The sequence below is a fragment of the Tremella mesenterica genome, assembly GCF_000271645.1.
Source record: "Tremella mesenterica DSM 1558 unplaced genomic scaffold TREMEscaffold_15, whole genome shotgun sequence".
Lineage (NCBI taxonomy): Eukaryota > Fungi > Basidiomycota > Tremellomycetes > Tremellales > Tremellaceae > Tremella > Tremella mesenterica.
In genome coordinates this window covers 231,657-249,685 of record NW_006711239.1, presented here as the reverse complement: position 1 = coordinate 249,685, position 18,029 = coordinate 231,657, and the positions used below count along the sequence as shown (strand labels likewise).

Below are 18,029 nucleotides of genomic sequence, written 5' to 3'. Positions count from 1 at the left end.
TGAGACCTTTACTACCCCATACAACACAATAATGTTCAAGCACCAATCTCAATTCTTCCACTTCGTCCAGCTGTTCCAAACGTGATATTCTATCTGTCAGCTGTAGTCCGTATTGATCGACTCCATCTCTTCTGACTCAAGTTGGCTCTTATTCGACTCCATCCTTTTGGACTCACCTCATGGTATTTCGATCTTCGAAAGGGGTGGAAATTCATTGATGAGACAGAGTAGAAGATGAAAGGCAACAAAAAAGACGTGTTGGATTAGACGAGACATACCGCTTCAACTCTTCCTCTGGGATGATACTTCTCACTTGCCAAAGAGAAATCCCATCTGCTCTGTCGAATTTTCCTTCTATCAATAACCTCTCGGCTAATGTGCTCGGTGAGGCATAAACACCTGGAAGAGATAAATTCCGTGACTGTTATAAGTGTCAAATCATCATGTGGGTAGAAAGACATACGGCAAGATTCCTTCGCATAACTTTGCCGAAAGTATCCCTTCTCATCAGCATCAGCTCTCAAAATGACAATGTTCCTATTTCCTATTTTACTATCACATCATATGTCAAATATTGCGTACGAAAAATTAAGTGAAATGAAAATTGTATAAAACTCACTCTAATCCACACATCTCATATATCACACCGACACACCGAGAGAAATTTTCTCGGAAAAATTCAAGTACCTTGTTTCCTTCGGAAGGTATCATATAACACAACACGCATTCAGCTAAGAATAAAGTAGGTCGAGATTGATCTAGATATGATAATATAGAGGATAAAGGTTGATTCCGGAGATCGAGTGGAAGTAGAGTGTATAATAGGGAAGTCAATCCTTGACCTCCATGAAGGACTTGGTATGGTTGTTTTTGACTTGAGGGAAGTATTTGTGTGGTAGGAAGGATATTGGTTGTATTTTCAAAAAAAAGTGGTTGATGGTCAACTTGCGGTGAAACGGGACGAGGGGAAAGAAGGGATGATAATTTTGGTGAACGAGCTATACGTTGTGCTTTGAGGGATGTCATACTTGGGAAATCTAGTTCGAGATAATGAGCTAGATTTGGTGGTTTATCTCGGTTCTGATAATCAGTCTCTTGACACTTTTCTCCCTTCCAATCATGTAAAAAACCGCAATCGTCTTTCGCAACAAGAATTACTTCGAGACACGGGGGGTATGCGCAGCCATAAAATGATTCAGAAGCACCAGAGGTTCGTGAGTTTTGTATGGATCATCTCCTCTGATATTGTATCAAAGGCTCAGATGTGCACAAGGAGGACGTTTCAGAAGAAATTCGACAACCGACGGAAGAATGGACCCACCATCAACCTCCAAAACCTCGTATCGCTCCCAGCACCCAACGAAACCACTTGTGCCGCTTCATCCCCACAACACCGAAAGAAATCATCCACCAATCTATCCAATGCCCATGTCCGATGATGTGTCCCTATATTGATTAACGGTGGTTTCCTCGAAGGTCCCGCGAGAGGGGAAGGTTTATGGAGGAGAGCCGTAAATGGGTCTTGGAAATATCCGAGGTTAGCTGCGGAGAGCCGAGAGGAGGCAGCATCGTTATCAGTCGATCTGATAGGTTCGTCGGGATCTGAATTGATAGGAGGGTCACGTCTGGGTAAGGCTGGAGGTAACATGAGATCGAGTGAATATATCAGAGAGGGGGAAGGCGAGTGAAGGGAAGGAATGTGGCACTTTTGTTTTTGTGGCGTTTCGACATCAATGACATGAATGAGGATGTCACAAGTCTGAACCATGATGAGGGTCGTTCCTTTATCAAAGAAATGTGCAAGATGACTAAATATGTAAGAATAAATGATGTGCTTGGACGTCATCAGAATCATTGTAAGAAACGTTGAGAACTATTATCTCCTTTCAATATTTAACCCGTGCCCTCTCATCGTCTAAGGAAGGCAGGACTTATGGTGTCATCCTAATTGACGGATATAAATAGGGTCATGTACTGACCATTCATGACTCATCACTCCTTCTTGTTTTTTTCCTCTTTTATCAAGTGATTTACTTATCTATCAATCAATTTAACATGAGTTATCTAAGCGAACAATACAATGACTCACGTAACTGGCCAAGATTCGTCGATGAATGCAAAGTTGCGTACAACTGTCAAAATTCTTCGGAGTATGATGAGGATGAAAAAGAGTTGTCATGTGATGACGCAGACAGACAACACAGAAGTTTACACATCCGAATGCCCAGTGTCAATGTTGATAGACTCTCATTCTACGGAATCTTAAACAGGGAAACTCCATACATACATCCTATCTTTCGTAAAAGGGAAATCTCAGAGACTATATATCAGGATCTGTCTCTTGCTGAAAGGGAAGAGTGGGCAATGGAGAATGTTTCAAGAGTAGTCAAAGGTGTCCAAAATATGATTGAAGTTGAGAACGATCTCGAAGTTCAAATGGAGGCGGAAATCTCTGATTGTATGAGGACTGAGGATGAAGATCGCACGAATCTCGAGAATGAGTATCTCCATGTATACCAAGAGGAGTTTGCTCAACACTCTTTGAGGCAGAAACAGAGAGGGATGGCATTATTGTCAGAGGTGGGAATACTCCATACAACATCTCAAGCTGAGGGATCAAGCTCAGAGTTTCCCAATCCTCAGAAGATGTTAAGGTGAGTTTCACTTTCCAATATGTTCATTCTTACAAGTACTGACATGCAGTCATACTTACTATACAGTACGTGGATGGACAGCTCGTCGCGGGACCGTTGATGACGCCTTCATCCAAGCTTTATCAAACACTTTGTTAGCCGGGGTTCTCTATGATAACTCTCCCTGGGATTTCAATGCCTTCTCAGGGCAAATGGAATATCAGAGTGAAGTAGATGTTGACGACGAGACGAGGAATCTACAATTGGACGAACTATTCAAATCGTTCGAAAATCAAAACCGGTTAGAGGCCTTGAACAGCCTGAAGGAAGCAGTTAGATATTTCCCGGAGGAGGATCCAGTTCCTACATCTTTGCAGGAAGAGATAGATGGAAAGGTGGGATGGTTATATTTACGTTCTGGTGGATTGACACCAGCCCAAGCAGACGAATGGCACTCTCGGCACCCGTTGCCATCTCCGGCCATCCAGAGTTATGTTGAGGAAACGGATATGATATGGGAGAACAAGGGGAAACAGGTCGAGCATCCCATCTCAGATCTTGGAAGTGGACAGGGAGGAGGGAGTGATAATGAAACAGTGACACAAGTTGTTGTATCCCACAATCCAAGAGAAAAGGGGGGTGTTAGGAGTTTACTTCGCAGGGGCAAAGCGTTCATTTCCAAAGGGTCCATGAGCGGGTCTACCTCACGTAAATAAAAGTGATCACACCGTCTCAAGCTCTTCTCATGAAGATAATCAGAGGATAGTACACTTGTTAGATTATGCGCACCATCTGCAAAACGTTTGACTTGTTACTCCTAGCTACACCTTGCACTTTGACCGTAATAAAATATCGAGAATCATTCTTTGGCTACACTGACTGTAGAGGAGACAAAATCCATCACATAGCACCAGAGACACCTAGACTTCTACAGAGTTCCATCGAGTTCGACTCAACCTGCGACCTAGTCATCGTGTTTCCAGTACTGTTACACTATCCCCCTGAAGCTAGAAGACCTTGGCTTCCAGAGATTGAGGAATCAAGAGTTGGAGAACCCATCCTCACCATCCTCATGACACTACCTGTGCTAGACAATGATGCTCTGCTAGACAGGGAACCACATTCCCTAAGACTTCCCCCTGTTGGATACACCTACACCTACCTTGGTGATTACGGTTTCAGATGTGTCATCCCCCACAACTACTGTTACGGTCAATGATGGAAAATGCTACGATAGATCCTGGGGATCTTAGGAGAAGCTACAATAATTCTCATTTCCTCATTCCATCTCAATAAACCACTCCGAATCCTACTGTCAATGGATCACTCTTGCTCAACCACCCTCCATAAACCACCCTCGATAAAGCACCCTCGATAAACCACCCCTCCCAATAAACCACCCTTCCCAATAAACCACCCTTCCCAATAAACTACCCTTCCCAATAAACTACCCTGCCTAATGAACCACCCTGCCCCGTAAATCACTGTCTTGCCTTTCCGCCTTCAAAAACGATCCAGGAGATCACGATACTTCACGAGTGACGAAACGATGGGAAACGATAGATCCTGGGGATCTCGCCGACGGATTTAGAACCCCAGATTATGAGCTACGATGGATTATGAGATACCCACGGAATGGAAAGGTCCGAGACCAGTAGGAAAGGATTAGCGCCGAGGTCGTCGCTTTCTTGAGGGAAGGGGAGGTTGTAGCCAGTAGCCGTACCGTATTGCTCCTCTTCCACTTACCTCTTACCCCTGATTTCTTTGGAGGACTCGGTTGTGGATATCAGGAGTAATTTTCTATGATATGCAGCTTCTTTTTCTCCTTTTCCCTCTCTACATTGTAGACAGTGAGTCATCGGTACCGACCAGAGCTATCGATCGTTCCCCGCGTCTTACACGTTTCATCTTTCGTGACATGACGAATCATGATACAAGTCTCGCTCCGAATTAGTGTTGTCCTTTTGTCAGAGAGACATGTGACGTTTCTGTGTGTGTGAAGATGATGTAATCTGATGTCATCAGTCGGACGATGAGAAACGTTGAGGATGTCCTTTCCATTCAACTTCTCACCCCGTGCGCTCCTTCCATGTCAGGCAAGCATGATGAATCTGCTCAAGCAGATGGGTACAAAATGCAAGGGGAAACATCTTGTCATTATTCATCCACTTCATCTGAAAGTAACACTCAATATCAGCACCACTCATACTACTCTAGTTTGAGAATCACTGACAACGTCCGATATCAAAAGTTGGATTATGCCGACAAGCACCGGCTACGACCCTGAATCTTCTCGATTGTTTGCTGATATTAGATGATAATACAGAGGGGAAAAAGAGCATGCATCAATTCTACATGTCTCTATACTTATCACATTCCACTCACACGCATAAAACCAGAGACGATCGAATAAAGTTCAGAGGATAAGTTGAACGGAGAAATATTCGACGGAAGGGGTAATTATCTAACGGTGGTTCGGCCGTCCTGGCCCGATTCTATCGGCTAACACTCCCCCACGGGACAATGCACGACTCTGCAGTAGTCCCGGACGATTTATCGATGGCGACGGCGAGGTTTGTGATGATGTAGAAGGTAATAACGATGAGATATTGAGTGTTATGTGTGTGGTAGTAGTGGTAGGTGAAATCGTGAAATGAATTTCGGTGGGGCCCCCTGCGGGGCTCCGCTCTGACACGTGGTTATCACTCACTACTGACGACTGACTCTTCTCTATCATTCCTTTTACTTCATCACTTTTATCTCCAATTATCGGTATGTCCACCTTTCGTCTTTCTCCCCTTTTATCACTCGTTTCTGACTGTCTGAGCTTCCCTCTATCCTGTCTACTTCTTAAAACTTCAGGTTTGCTAGTAGACTCCCGAGAATCGATGAATTTCCTTCGTGGTCCTGGCTGACGATATTTCGTAGAACCGCTACCCACCGAGAAACTTTTATTTTCATTAACAATTTCATTATGTCTTCGCCACTTCCCGGTGGTATCGATCCCTTGGTTCCTCTCCTGAGGCCTGGTGAGGCTCATGGTACGCTCATTAGTCACTTTATCATGAAAATTATCTCTGACCAGCTGAACTGTCGGATATCTCGGTCCGTACCTTGGAGGCGGCCTGTCGACAGATCCGTTTCCTCCGAAGGTTGCTTGTCTCTCTCTCGAACGCTGGTCAAGGTGCATCTGCACCTTTCTTCGACATTCTTTACGATCTCGAAAGGGCCTGTCAGCATGTGGAAAATTTGTTGGGATACCAGATCGATGACAATTAGTGTCATGTATCCTCCCATCTTTTCTCTCTCTTATCTTTTCCTTCTTTTCCTTATTTCTCTCTCTTAACTCTCTAATGACTCTAGGTTCTACCGGTGGCTTCTGACCTATCTTAGAATTACTCACATTCTTAGGTACACCTGAAAATTTTACATTTTGGCTCACGAGAACTTTTCCTTCGGTGGTACCTTCGGTGGGTTTCTCTGAAGTTCCTTCCACCCACACTTCTCTCTCTGGTACCAACTCTGTCTCTGGTACCACTTCGTTCTCTGTACCACCTGATAGATCTCCTAGGTCCTCGAAATCTGAATAATCGTAATCGATGATTTCATCATCATCTAATGTCACGTATACTGAACCAATGTTTTTCTTCTTCGGTGGTTCTACCCGTATCGCTGACATATTCACCGAATGTACTGGTCCACCTAAAGCCTTCGTGAGTACATCTGCTCTCTGTGAGACAGTGCTAACGTATTCTAGTTCAATAACTTTGTTACTGACTAGATCTCGAAGAGCATGATGTCGAATATCGATATGTTTTGTCCTCTGGTGAGTACCAGGTTTTCTCGCCAGTGATATCGATCCTTGGTTATCGCAGTTTAATGTAGTAGGATTTAGCTGATCATAGCCTATCTCCCTCAATAATCCTCTCAACCACTGAGCTTCCTTCGCTGCTTCAGCCATCGCGATGTATTCTGCTTCGACTGTCGACGACGATACTGTAGCTTGTCTTTTTGAACTCCAGGTTATCGGTGAGTTGTTCATCATGAATATCCAACCTGTAGTTGATCGTCGTGTGTCTTTACAACCTGCCCAATCGGCATCAACCCATCCTGCTAGATCGCTAGCCTCGCCACCGAGACGAATACCATGTAAACGAGTGGACCGAAGGTAGGTAATTACCATTATCCCTTCTTCCCATACTTTCTTCGTCGGTTTAGTGAGGTACCTAGCAAGGTATGAGGCGGCATATGATATGTCGGGTCGAGTACATGTGGCTAACCACTGTAGACATCCTATTAATTCTTGAAATGGTCGAATTTCACTCTCCGCCTCCGACATCGATGGATTTTTCGCAGTAAGGGGTAATGGCGTTTTTCGGTCTCGATGTAAGTCGTTTTCTGGAAACTTCTGAATTATCTTATCGATATATGCTGGTTGGTTTAACCATATTGTCTTTTCTTCTCTGTTCCTTGTTACCTTCATACCTAAGATAGTACTTATCTCCCCCAGGTCGGTTATTATCCACCTTTTACCTAGCCCATCGAAAATTTCCTTCGCTTCTTCCTTCGACTTCGTGGCTAATACCAGATCATCGACATAGGCTAGCAGTATTGCTGCTCCCTTTCCTTCGATTTTCCCTTCTGGTCTGTAGTAAAGACCCCAATCTGATTCGATTCTTGAAAAACCTAGGTGAGATAATCCTTCGCCGAGTTCTATCCACCATGTCCTGCCAGATTGCTTTAAACCGTAAAGAGACTTAACTAACTTCAAGGTATTACATCCAGGCTTCGGTTTTATCCCCTTGGGATACTTCATGTAAATTTCTACATCGAGTTTACCGTTTAAATACGCCCCTTCGACATCGGCCTGACGAATTTCGAGATCTTCGGTGGCCGCTATAGTCAAGAGTATTCGTAACGACCCCGATCTACCGACAGGTGCGAATGTCTCTTCGTAGTCGACACCTGGTACCTGTGAGAATCCTTGAGCTACTAGTCTGGATTTATACTTTAATAAGTTTCCTTCTGAATCTGTCTTCACTTTGAATACCCATTTACATCCAATGGCTTTACGGCCCGGTGGTAACACCGTTTCCACCCATGTTTCTTTAGATTCGATGTTAGATATCTCTTTCTCCATGGATTCCAGCCACTTCTCACCATCTGGGCCGTTTACTGCTTCTTCAGGAGAGATAGGATCAATGAGAGAAGTATCACTTTCGATACCTGCGATAGAGGCGAGTGAGACTAACTTATTAGGCTCGCGACCAAAGTCTAGGAACGAGTCTGTTAGGCCTGCAAAACGGTGGGGGGGTCGAATAATTCGTCCGTGACGTGTCGTCAGGATCCCCTCATCCCCATCATTTCTTCCTTCCTCATCATTTCTCTCATTTTCGACGATATCGTTCTCATAGATCCAATTTCCTCCCCAAATGCCCTGTCCTCGTCGTCTTTCAGTAGGTTGTGGGCCTGTATTAGGTGAGTTGTCTCTATCGACATCATTTCCTTGTTCATTATCGATATTTTCCTGTTCGCCACTTTCTGAGCGGTCGTCAGGGAAAATTTCTTCGTTGACGACGGGGTCTAGGTCCACTTCGATGGCGTCAAGAGGGGTTTGGATGACATCTGGCGACTCTCTAGTAGCCACCATTCGTCCTGTCGAGCGACGAACGTCTCGTGAGTGTTCGATTCGTCCCGATCCGTCCATTCTAACGATCCAACCGCTCACACCCTCATCCTGACCTAGTATAATGGCTGACGAACCCCTAGGTATCGTGAAGTTCGACTTCAGCCTTATCTCTCTTGGTATCTGAACGAAACATCGTTCACCAAATCTCCACACGCTATCTAAGTTCGTGTCTCTTCCTGTGAGTGATGTCCAGCCTGATTTACCACTGACACCAATCGAGGTTTTCATAATTATAATGGCGGCGTATCTGACAGCATAGGACCAATATTCGTTCGGTAGTCCTGAGTTGAATAACATCGTTGATACCATCCCCTTCAAGGTACGTATCATTCTTTCCGCCACTCCATTTAATTCTGGTGTGTATCTTGGTGTGATGTAGTGGTTGATCCCTGCTGATAGGTAGAATTCCCTCATATCGAGGCTATCGAATTCACCTCCCCCATCAGACCTAATCACCCTCACCCTTTCACCAAGCTGTTTCTCTAATTTCGAGATACACTGTCGAACGATATCTGACGATTCGTTCTTCGTCGTTATCGGTACGGCGAACACAATTCGACTCGCCCTTTCTACACCAACGAAGAAATATCGTTCACCTTTTATCGCCGGACCGAACGGGCCAGCAATATCGACATCCATTCCTACTCCTTCACCATCTCCTTTTAACATTGGTGCTTCTTTATTCTTCGGTAGACGTGTTATCTTGGCCTGCATACAGGCGGGACATTTATCGGTTGTAAAGGGATCGTTCTTGTAAGTGTCCCAGTCCTTCTTCAATAGTCCCTGTCTACCTAGACTCTTTAGTTTATCTACACCTATATGTCCGAGTCGCTGATGCTCAGATTCAAGTGGTGAAGTCGCCTTCGGTGTCGATATCACGATCATCGCGGCAGACATCGCTCTGCCAAATCGTACCGACCATAGTGAGTCATGTTTCCTCAAACCTAGTTTCTCTTTACCTTTACCTATCCATCCACCACTGCTGCTTAGATTCGCCTTCCATCCCCATGAGAGTAACTTCGAGAGGGATAGAAGACTTATCTTCGCTGTGGGGACGTGATGTACATCTTTCAGTACCATTTTCTGTCCTGAATCTAGTTCGAGGTTAATGTCACCTGTTTCCCAAGCCGTCATTGACTTGCCAGATGCTAGTCCGAACACTCTCGGCTCCACTAGTCTTTTAATATTCGTCATTATCGACCTGTGAGGAGTTATGTGGTGAGTAGCACCACTGTCCACTACCCAGGTGGGGATTACACGAGTGTGGCTTACATCATTAGACTCTGTAGCTAATCCCACCCACTCATTATCCTTATCCTCAACCCACGGGTTTTCAATTTCTTCGGGCCATACGATATTACTCGTGTACCCTTCGTCATCATCGAACCACGATTCTGTCGACATGGCCATCCCGGCCCACGCCTCATGTTCACCATCCAATGACGAATACATCAAGGAGGTTTTGGAGTTATCCTTGGACTGGTTCTCATCCTTCGAGACCGTATGTCCTTTCTTATTATTCTTATTATTATTATTATTCCTCCATTTCTTTTTACCTCCATCCTTTCCATCTGCGTTTTCCTTCCTGTTCGTATCCTCTCTTTTAGGTTTACGACAGTACTTCGCTAGATGTCCTACAGTGTCACAGTTATAACACTTTCTGGTTTCTTTTCTGGGCTGACCATCAGAGATATTATCTCGGTTCACCCTCATTCCTTTATTTCCTTCGACGAACATCGCGAATCCCTTCCTATTGGTTCTACCAACAGGGCGCGCTTTACGTCTCGCCGTTTCTTTATTGAAGATCGATAAGACCTTTTCCCAAGTTCTTTCCTCTGCTATGAGGGATGTTACTTCGATCTGAATGATCCTGTATGATGGTGCTAGAATGGTATTGAGGAATAACCCAGCTCGTTCCTGTGAGTCAAACTTCAACCCTACCAATCTCGCTTCGGACATCGTCTTCGAGAAATCCTCTACATGCTTGGCCATTTCTTCGGCTGTCGCATCGTCCCTTAAGTCATAGCTAAACAACGCTTGACGGACATTCCTTTGATTCTCGATCGTCGCTGTTACATGCAGGGCTATGCAGTAGTCCCACATTTCTTTAGCTGACATCTTCTCAGATATATCAAGCATCACAGCATCCGACACTGTTCCCTTGATCATCCCCTGCGCTTTATTCTCCCTCGCTTGCCACTTTTCCCATTCCTTCCACTCTTCTCCAGTAATCCTTCTACCAGCCACTTGCCCTTCGACGGGCGTGGTAGGAGGTACTGATCCCGCCCTCTCAGCTGCCGATCTAACCCCTACGCGACCAGGTTCGGTATCATTACCTGTGACGATATTCCACACGTCACCTATCTGTAGATACACCTCGATCGACTTCCTCCACGGAGCATACGATGCTGGATCGTGGGATAACTTTGGGTGGTTCTCAAGAGAGATCTTAGACGACACAGAGGTCATTATGAGGAGAGTAGAAATGGGAACTTGCCTTTGTTATGTTATACACAGAGGTATGTGGTCTTCCGACTGTTAATCTGTTTGCTGATATTAGATGATAATACAGAGGGGAAAAAGAGCATGCATCAATTCTACATGTCTCTATACTTATCACATTCCACTCACACGCATAAAACCAGAGACGATCGAATAAAGTTCAGAGGATAAGTTGAACGGAGAAATATTCGACGGAAGGGGTAATTATCTAACGGTGGTTCGGCCGTCCTGGCCCGATTCTATCGGCTAACATCGATGGGCACACTTCGTATGGGCCAGCAAAACGGCACTGAGTCAGCAGTTTATTACTGAGGACACCAGTACTCAAGGCCATAAACAAATCACCTGTCACATTGCAGACCGATATCGGCTTTCTCTTGAAACACCATTGCCAGAAATTGATGAAAACACATTGTTTTTCTATTCAATTCTATCACACCAAAAGCCCTATTGTCATCCCATATTTCCAGAAAGATCTATCTCCCAGAGTATATATGAAAGTCTATCTGATACTGAAAGAAACTCATGGGCACAGACAAACCTCCTCTGGGTCCTGGCACAGACAGTAAATGTAATGAAGCAGAGAGGGCCAAGCAAGCAAAAGATTCGAGAGGAGGTCACAAGAATACTGTTTGATGAGGGACATACTGAGTTTCATTGGAGAACAGTTGAAGAGGCAGTCCAAAGGAGATACAACTTGTCCTTGTCAGAAGAGACCAAAATGGTGAGAAGGAACATCTTGGGACTATTTGCGGAAATTGGGATTCTCCAATACACCAGCCCAGATAGGATTGGTTCTAGCAATACATTCCCCAAACCTGCAAAGATGCTACAGTAAGTAATTCCTTTCCCAAGCTATGATAATGCCAGGTACTCTCAAGGTTTTTTTCTCAGGCCACTGACAAGCAGTCATACTACTTGTACCATAAGGGCCTGGCAATCCCGCAAGTGGACTATAGACAACAGTTTCCTCAAAGCTCTATCGGATTCCCTTCTAGCTGGAATTGTCCATGAAGCTTCTGTGTGGGACTTTGAGGACGAAAGTCTCACAGGCGGAACTGAGAGTCAGAGGGATGACAGTTCTCAAACAATGCTGGCAAAAAGAGACTACTCATATAGATCTTTTGAGATTCAGCCCAGATTGGAAGCATTGGAAGCAGTGCAACAAGTAAACTCAAGCTTCCTGACCGGCAAGTTACCATCATCCACTTTACAAAGAGAGTATACTGGACGGTTAGGATGGCTGTACTTGCGTTCTGGTGGGCTGTCACCAGCTGAAGCCAAGGAATGGCACTCTCGGCACCCATTGCCATCTCCGATCAACCAAAGCTACCTTGAGGAGACGGACGTACAATCCCAGGAGAACAAGGGCAAGCAGATCAAAAGCCCCATCCCCGACCTTGGAGGCAGACAGGGAGGAGGGACTGATGATGATACAGTGACACAAGTTGTTGTATCTCACAATCCAAGAGAAAGCGGGGGTGTTAGGAGTTTACTTCGCAGGGGCAAAGCGTTCATGTCCAGACGGTCTATGGGCGGGTCTTCCTCACGTAAATAAGAGTGATGATTCCGTCTCTCTGACTCTTCTCATACATGTCATCAGAGGATAGTATACTTGTGAAGTGACGCACACCATCTGCACATCTTTGACTTGTTGCTATTCCCTCCACGTGCTACAAGTTCACTTTGACTATCACAAGTCGTCAAGAAGCCGGGAAACGACTGACATGCTCGTGACAATCTATCATGACCAGATAACGAGACCGGTGATCATAGACCGTGCAAAAGGCTGAATATCAACTGTGCTCTAAGGAGTTGGTCTTGATATACGTATTGGTTGTGACACAAATAGTCAAACTACTGTCATGCCCCCCCCCCCCCCACCCCCCACCCCAGGTAAACTTTGGGTTCAGACAAACTTGATACAAATTACTGAGGTGTTCAAGAAGATGTCTGGACCTCCAAGGGGCATGAGGGGTCTTGAAGATTTTTCTCAACTTCCAAAAAAACTGCATGGTCAACATATTCACATGAGCCACTTCAGAGAAGATGTAATATAATTTGTAACATAATTTGTAGGCCAATTTTCACCTTCATTGTCACTGTCACTGTCACTGTCAGACACCTCCTCATTTGGAAGGAAGCCCGAATCTTCGTCACTGTCATAATCACTGTGATCATGACTGTCATACTCTTGATACCACAACCACGGCTTTGCGTTCAATAACTCTTGCCAAGGTTGTCCCCCATGCCACTCATCTCCACCTTCACCTACCCGACTATCATATGGTCCTCCATATTGCAGGTGATGGTGTCTCCAGGAGATCCACTTGAGGTGAGAATCTGGAAGTCCATCCGGTATCAGTACTTGTTCTTGTTCCATTTCTTCATAGGTGATATCATCCTCTTCACTTGAATCAGTTGATGATTGACTTTGATCAGCATCAATCTCCTTTGTCTCATAGTTACTGAGTACTGTTATGAGTACAATGTCCTCCCAATGCAGATTACATGCCCGGGCAGCCTTATATGTGGCCCAATTCAGGGGCTCCTCCCAATCTTTGCCCCTGATTGCATTATTCTGCAGATAGGTTTGAGCATGACTAGCAACACGTCTTGCCAGACGGGTTGATCGACCGGCTTCCGTGACTACAACGCTGATTTGCCCTGTTTTTTCTGAAGGTAATAATAGCCCTTGGACTGTTCCCTTGAACAGTGCCATATTCCACTTGTTTGTGCGCTCATTACTACTGGTCAGAGTGTTAAATCTGAGTGGAAAGATGAGAGCTTACTTGCCCAATCTTTCCCCTAGGTACATACAGGCCCTTGCTGTTCTGGCCCATTGGGAAAAGGGCTTGTAGTCACCCATAAGCTGGCTCCAATAGGGGGTGTTATCCGGGTCATGACTAGATGAAGCAATCTGATTAGAGGGAGTGAATGCTTCACCTTCAGATTGGTCGATTGAGGACATGACAACACGCGTCCCAAGTTATCAATCAATTCTTCAACTGTTTCACGGGTTCTGTTTCTCCTCCAGGGGTGTGAATGTTCTAATTGAAAGATTGAGTGATGATAGAGATGAGAATGATAGGTGAAACTAGTCAAGGAAGAGGGCTTTCAACTTCAACTTTTGACGATCCTTTGTTCCGGTACAGCATTTCAATCGGCATTGAGTATGGGTGGATCACCGAGGGTGACGATAGAAATCCCGGCTTTTCATATAAGGATAATCCTCGTCACGTCGGGGGTTATGTGATGATTAGTGAAGAGTAAGTATGATGACGCCAAATACTACATGTCACACCTATGAACACAACATGAATCCAAGCACTACCCAAAATATTCCTTATCCTTTTACCCAATCTCCAATCTCCAAGATACTTCTAACTCGTATAATCTCTCACCCGCAACGTGGATGAAAGTCCTCATTTCTACTTGGACATCCAACCCCAACAAAATACCGAGATACATGTACGAACTCGGTACTAAACACATGGAAAGACGTGTTGAAGAAACGAAGAGATTGTCGAGGAAACAAGAACTAACCCCGATGAAACATAAGAGAGAAATGTGGAAGAAATGAAGAATGTATCGAAACCACATGGTCAAAGTCCGATTCGAGATGGGAAAAACAAGAATATCTAAAGTTTGATAGGAGCTTTTCTCCGTCTACCGTGCATGGGGACCACTTTCATTTCTTCGAACCGTTTTTGCATCGCTCCTTCCGAATGAGCGAGGGTCATGTCGTCGTCCCCACCTGCGGAGACGAAGTCGAGTATGAGATTAGGGACGGATCTCCTACCTGTGAGATGTTGTAGGAGGTCTTGGATGATATTGTGGTCGACTGAGAGTCAGCAATGTGCGTTGCTTTCAGAGTCGAGGACCTGTGTGACGGGAAAGGAAATCATGACACTGTGTAAGAGGAGAACACTTGCGCGGAAGATGCGTGAGGATTTGAGAGAGGTAAATGTTACCGACGGTAAGTGAATAGAGAGGTAATAAGGTCTGTAGGAAAGGGAGATGAGATGGAAAGGTAAGATCGGATATCGGATATGATTTGAAAGGGTATTTATGTGGAAAAATCAAGGTATTGGAGAAAGGAAAGATCCGGAAAGGAGTGGGGGTTGGAAAAGTAACGGAGACTCGGTACTCACCTCGTTGATCTAGCTCGATGACGAAAGGTGCGGGAGTGAGGAAGTAATTGTCCAAGATAGTTTTAGCATGTTTGCAATAAGGACAATAAGACTAAATGATCAGCATGGATACCTCATGCACCGATATTCTTCTATCTTTCCCTGTTCACCGAAAGATGAAACGGCACGAGAAGAGATGTGAAAACAAAAGAAAGAAATTTCGTTTCGTACTCACCTTTGAAAACATCACAATCCTATATCTTTTATTGGCAAACTCTGCCCAACCATCTTCGAATATTTCATCCCCTGCTTCACCATTATCAATTCCCATCAACATATTCTCCATCCCTCTTCCTCCCGCTTTTCTCAATTCACCTTTACTGGGAACTTTCCAATCTTCCGAGAACATACCACCTTCAGCCAACCACCAAATAAGAGCTCTTAAACTTTGTTGACGATCATGTTCTAAAACATCCGCATGTCTAGCTTTGACCTCTGCTTCCGCCGCCGCTTCTTCATCTGATAGAGGGATAGGTTCTACATAATGATCCCAAAATTCGTCATCTTCAGCTATAAGTTCTTCCGTATCTTGAATGAGAAGAGATAAGCCGTTATCTTCTTCTGTTTCAGTGATCGGCGTATGTGTCACGTGAGCATGAACATGTTCCGATGAATCTCGGACGTATAAATGTCGTGGTGTTGAATGAGTGAATTGAATGGAAGGTATAGAAGATCGCGTGAGAAAGAATATAGATCCTAAGATTGAAACGAATAGGAGAGTGAAGAGTATAGGTGTGTGATGTTTTTCTAATCGGGTTTTGAGAGTGTATGATACTCTTCGAGCGGATATCCTACCGGGTGAACGATTAGGAGGGGAAGAGGGATGAACGAGTGGTAAGATTGGAGGTTTCTCCTCGTCAGAGAGGGAGAATGTTAAAGCGAGACAAGGCATAGGTGGAGTTGAAAGTGTATCTAACATTGTCGAGTGGCGAGAGAGTGGTAAGGTGTATATAACGAGTGAGACGGGTCAAGTTGAGTTTGCAGCGGAGAGGTGGAAAAGGAGAGAAAAGTTGAAAGGTCCTTTGTCACCCCGGATTATCCAAAGGGAGCTAGTGCGAGGCCCCGAGGTACGATCAGATGAGAGGTCCGAGTGGTCGAGCGTCTGATCCGAGGGTCACGAGGAAAAATCGGCGATCTGAGCGGACAAGGTGTTCCTTGTCAAGAGAGGTCTGTGGGTACAAAATGATCGGCGAGGGAAGCAGTGTGTGCAAGGAGCAATAGGAGGTCGGGTCGTGAGAGAGGGCGGTGAGAGGAAGGCGAGAGAACAAGTGAGGAGTCCTCAAGTCGAAAGAGTGTGGTGATGTCGTCGAAATGACTGTCGATGAAATGATCTATACCGTACGCCTTAAAAGAAAGTCTTGATACGTCTAATGTCGCAATGTTGAAAGAAGGATAAGTGAAAGAAAGGAAGAATAAAGATGCTTAAGAAGCTTTCTCCTTTTTCTTTGTTCCAAACGTTATTCCACGCAAAATACCAACGTATCTCAACAACCCAACCGACGGTCCAATGGTTCCAGTGTTGGAGTACGAGTATCTACCAATCTTTCACTAACACTCCAGGTCAGTCACCAATTCCAAGATTTAGTGCCGATTCCAACTCTTCACTAAAAGATCGACGCGTAATATCTTTCAAGATTTAACCTGACAACCACCTGAACCTCTGACTTCACACGCGTCTCTCAAATAAACCTCAAAAGAGTGATCGTCCTGTCCCATCCGAAGGGGTTTTTCCGTGAATCCGTGACTCTCGGTCTTTGTGACTTGCCCTAGTTGTCGGAGATTTGAAGGGTTCCCAAATTCTGTCTCTCACTTTATCTCTGATCTCTGATCCAATGCCGTAATCGTGATGTTCGTGTTGTGTTTAAAGGTGAACAGAGAAGAAAGAAAGAAAGAATGATAGATGACCATGGAATGAGTAATGTATCTTCGGTCTTTACGGATTCAAGCATGCTCCACTCCACAACCAGGTCCAGGGGCGACGTTTCGTTAGACTAGGCACGACGGCTCCATTGTCTTGTTTTCCGGTGGAGAAACACTGCCACTTTGAAAAGAGTAGAGGCATGAGAGCAGAGGAAGGTGAAATTTTCCAACTCAGGTTCCCGACGACCGGGTTAAGCCGAAGACCGAAAAGGGTCTTCCGACACCGATGGTCCCAACTTTCGAAACTTCATAGAAACCGCCTAGTGATGATTTGTTCCAAGACGTCACTCGTAACTTGCTGGAGGTATATCATATCAACAGGCCTTCTCACCTCATACATTAAGTAATCGAGTAGAAGGGCGTATCCATGTGAGCTGGTCATCTTAGAATAGGGGAATGAATTTTAAGTTCAGACAATTACCTACTTCTGATGTATCTCATACACCCTGGTTCGGGACGCCACTCGAATTCTCTCCGTTTCCTTGGCTCTTTGTCAACACTCAGAAAGAGACATATCAACCTCATCCATGGAAGACGCCACTGTTCCGTGGAAGATCGACAACTCGATCCAGATTCCAGAATTGGGAATTCGGCTTAACGCCAGATCTGTAGCTACATATGTACTTATGCTTGTCGGGTTGTTATCGGAGGTATCAACCCCGGAGAACATGACGGGATTGGCCGAAGAAAGGGGAAAGACGTTGATCGATCGTTGTTAATGAATTGATAGTGAGACACGGGCAGCCATCGGATTGAGGCGGAGGCATGACGAGCTACAGAGAAATAAGGCGTAACAGGTCTCCAACATACCTGGGCTGTCTGGACGTACGGAAGGGGAAAGTTAGAGTCCTTCTTCGTCCGGGGGTTTACCGGAGGATGTGATGAGCTTGGACGTAAGTTCATATTTGGTCACGAATGCACCAGTAGAAGGCGGGAAGGGGGATGTCAAACATGTTTGATATCCGTCCACTCAGTCGGTTCATTTGCTGATCCGCTGATCTATGTGTCAATCTCAGTGTCTGAGAGGCTGATGTGGACATGTAATCCCAAATCAGCCAATAGAGCAGATAGAAGGGTGCTTGGTGTATAGTA

At 45.0% G+C, this 18,029-nt stretch overlaps 5 protein-coding genes across 5 annotated transcripts; 2 read left to right on the top strand and 3 right to left on the bottom strand.

The window, feature by feature from the left end:
* Positions 1-35: 35 nt before the first annotated feature.
* Positions 36-1,648, bottom strand: TREMEDRAFT_65596 (uncharacterized protein; the record flags this gene model as incomplete). Its single annotated transcript, XM_007007722.1, has 6 exons — positions 36-89; positions 177-192; positions 279-421; positions 464-500; positions 620-1,080; positions 1,322-1,648. 6 exons carry the CDS (start codon positions 1,646-1,648, stop codon positions 36-38), a joined length of 1,038 nt encoding a protein of 345 aa, XP_007007784.1.
* A 407-nt stretch (positions 1,649-2,055) lies between these two features.
* Positions 2,056-3,852, top strand: TREMEDRAFT_65595 (uncharacterized protein; the record flags this gene model as incomplete). Its single annotated transcript, XM_007007721.1, has 3 exons — positions 2,056-2,654; positions 2,704-3,318; positions 3,519-3,852. 3 exons carry the CDS (start codon positions 2,056-2,058, stop codon positions 3,850-3,852), a joined length of 1,548 nt encoding a protein of 515 aa, XP_007007783.1.
* Positions 3,853-11,545: 7,693 nt separating this feature from the next.
* TREMEDRAFT_65593 (uncharacterized protein) lies at positions 11,546-12,382 on the top strand (the record flags this gene model as incomplete). Its single annotated transcript, XM_007007720.1, has 2 exons — positions 11,546-11,658; positions 11,734-12,382. The coding sequence occupies 2 exons, from the start codon at positions 11,546-11,548 to the stop codon at positions 12,380-12,382; spliced, it is 762 nt and encodes a 253-aa protein (XP_007007782.1).
* A 713-nt stretch (positions 12,383-13,095) lies between these two features.
* On the bottom strand, positions 13,096-13,795 carry TREMEDRAFT_65592 (uncharacterized protein; the record flags this gene model as incomplete). Its single annotated transcript, XM_007007719.1, has 3 exons — positions 13,096-13,167; positions 13,193-13,571; positions 13,617-13,795. The coding sequence occupies 3 exons, from the start codon at positions 13,793-13,795 to the stop codon at positions 13,096-13,098; spliced, it is 630 nt and encodes a 209-aa protein (XP_007007781.1).
* Positions 13,796-14,465: 670 nt separating this feature from the next.
* TREMEDRAFT_35214 (uncharacterized protein) lies at positions 14,466-15,909 on the bottom strand (the record flags this gene model as incomplete). The annotated part of the gene is made up of 3 exons (XM_007007647.1): positions 14,466-14,668; positions 14,979-15,069; positions 15,193-15,909. 3 exons carry the CDS (start codon positions 15,907-15,909, stop codon positions 14,466-14,468), a joined length of 1,011 nt encoding a protein of 336 aa, XP_007007709.1.
* Between the last annotated feature and the right edge of the window lie 2,120 nt (positions 15,910-18,029).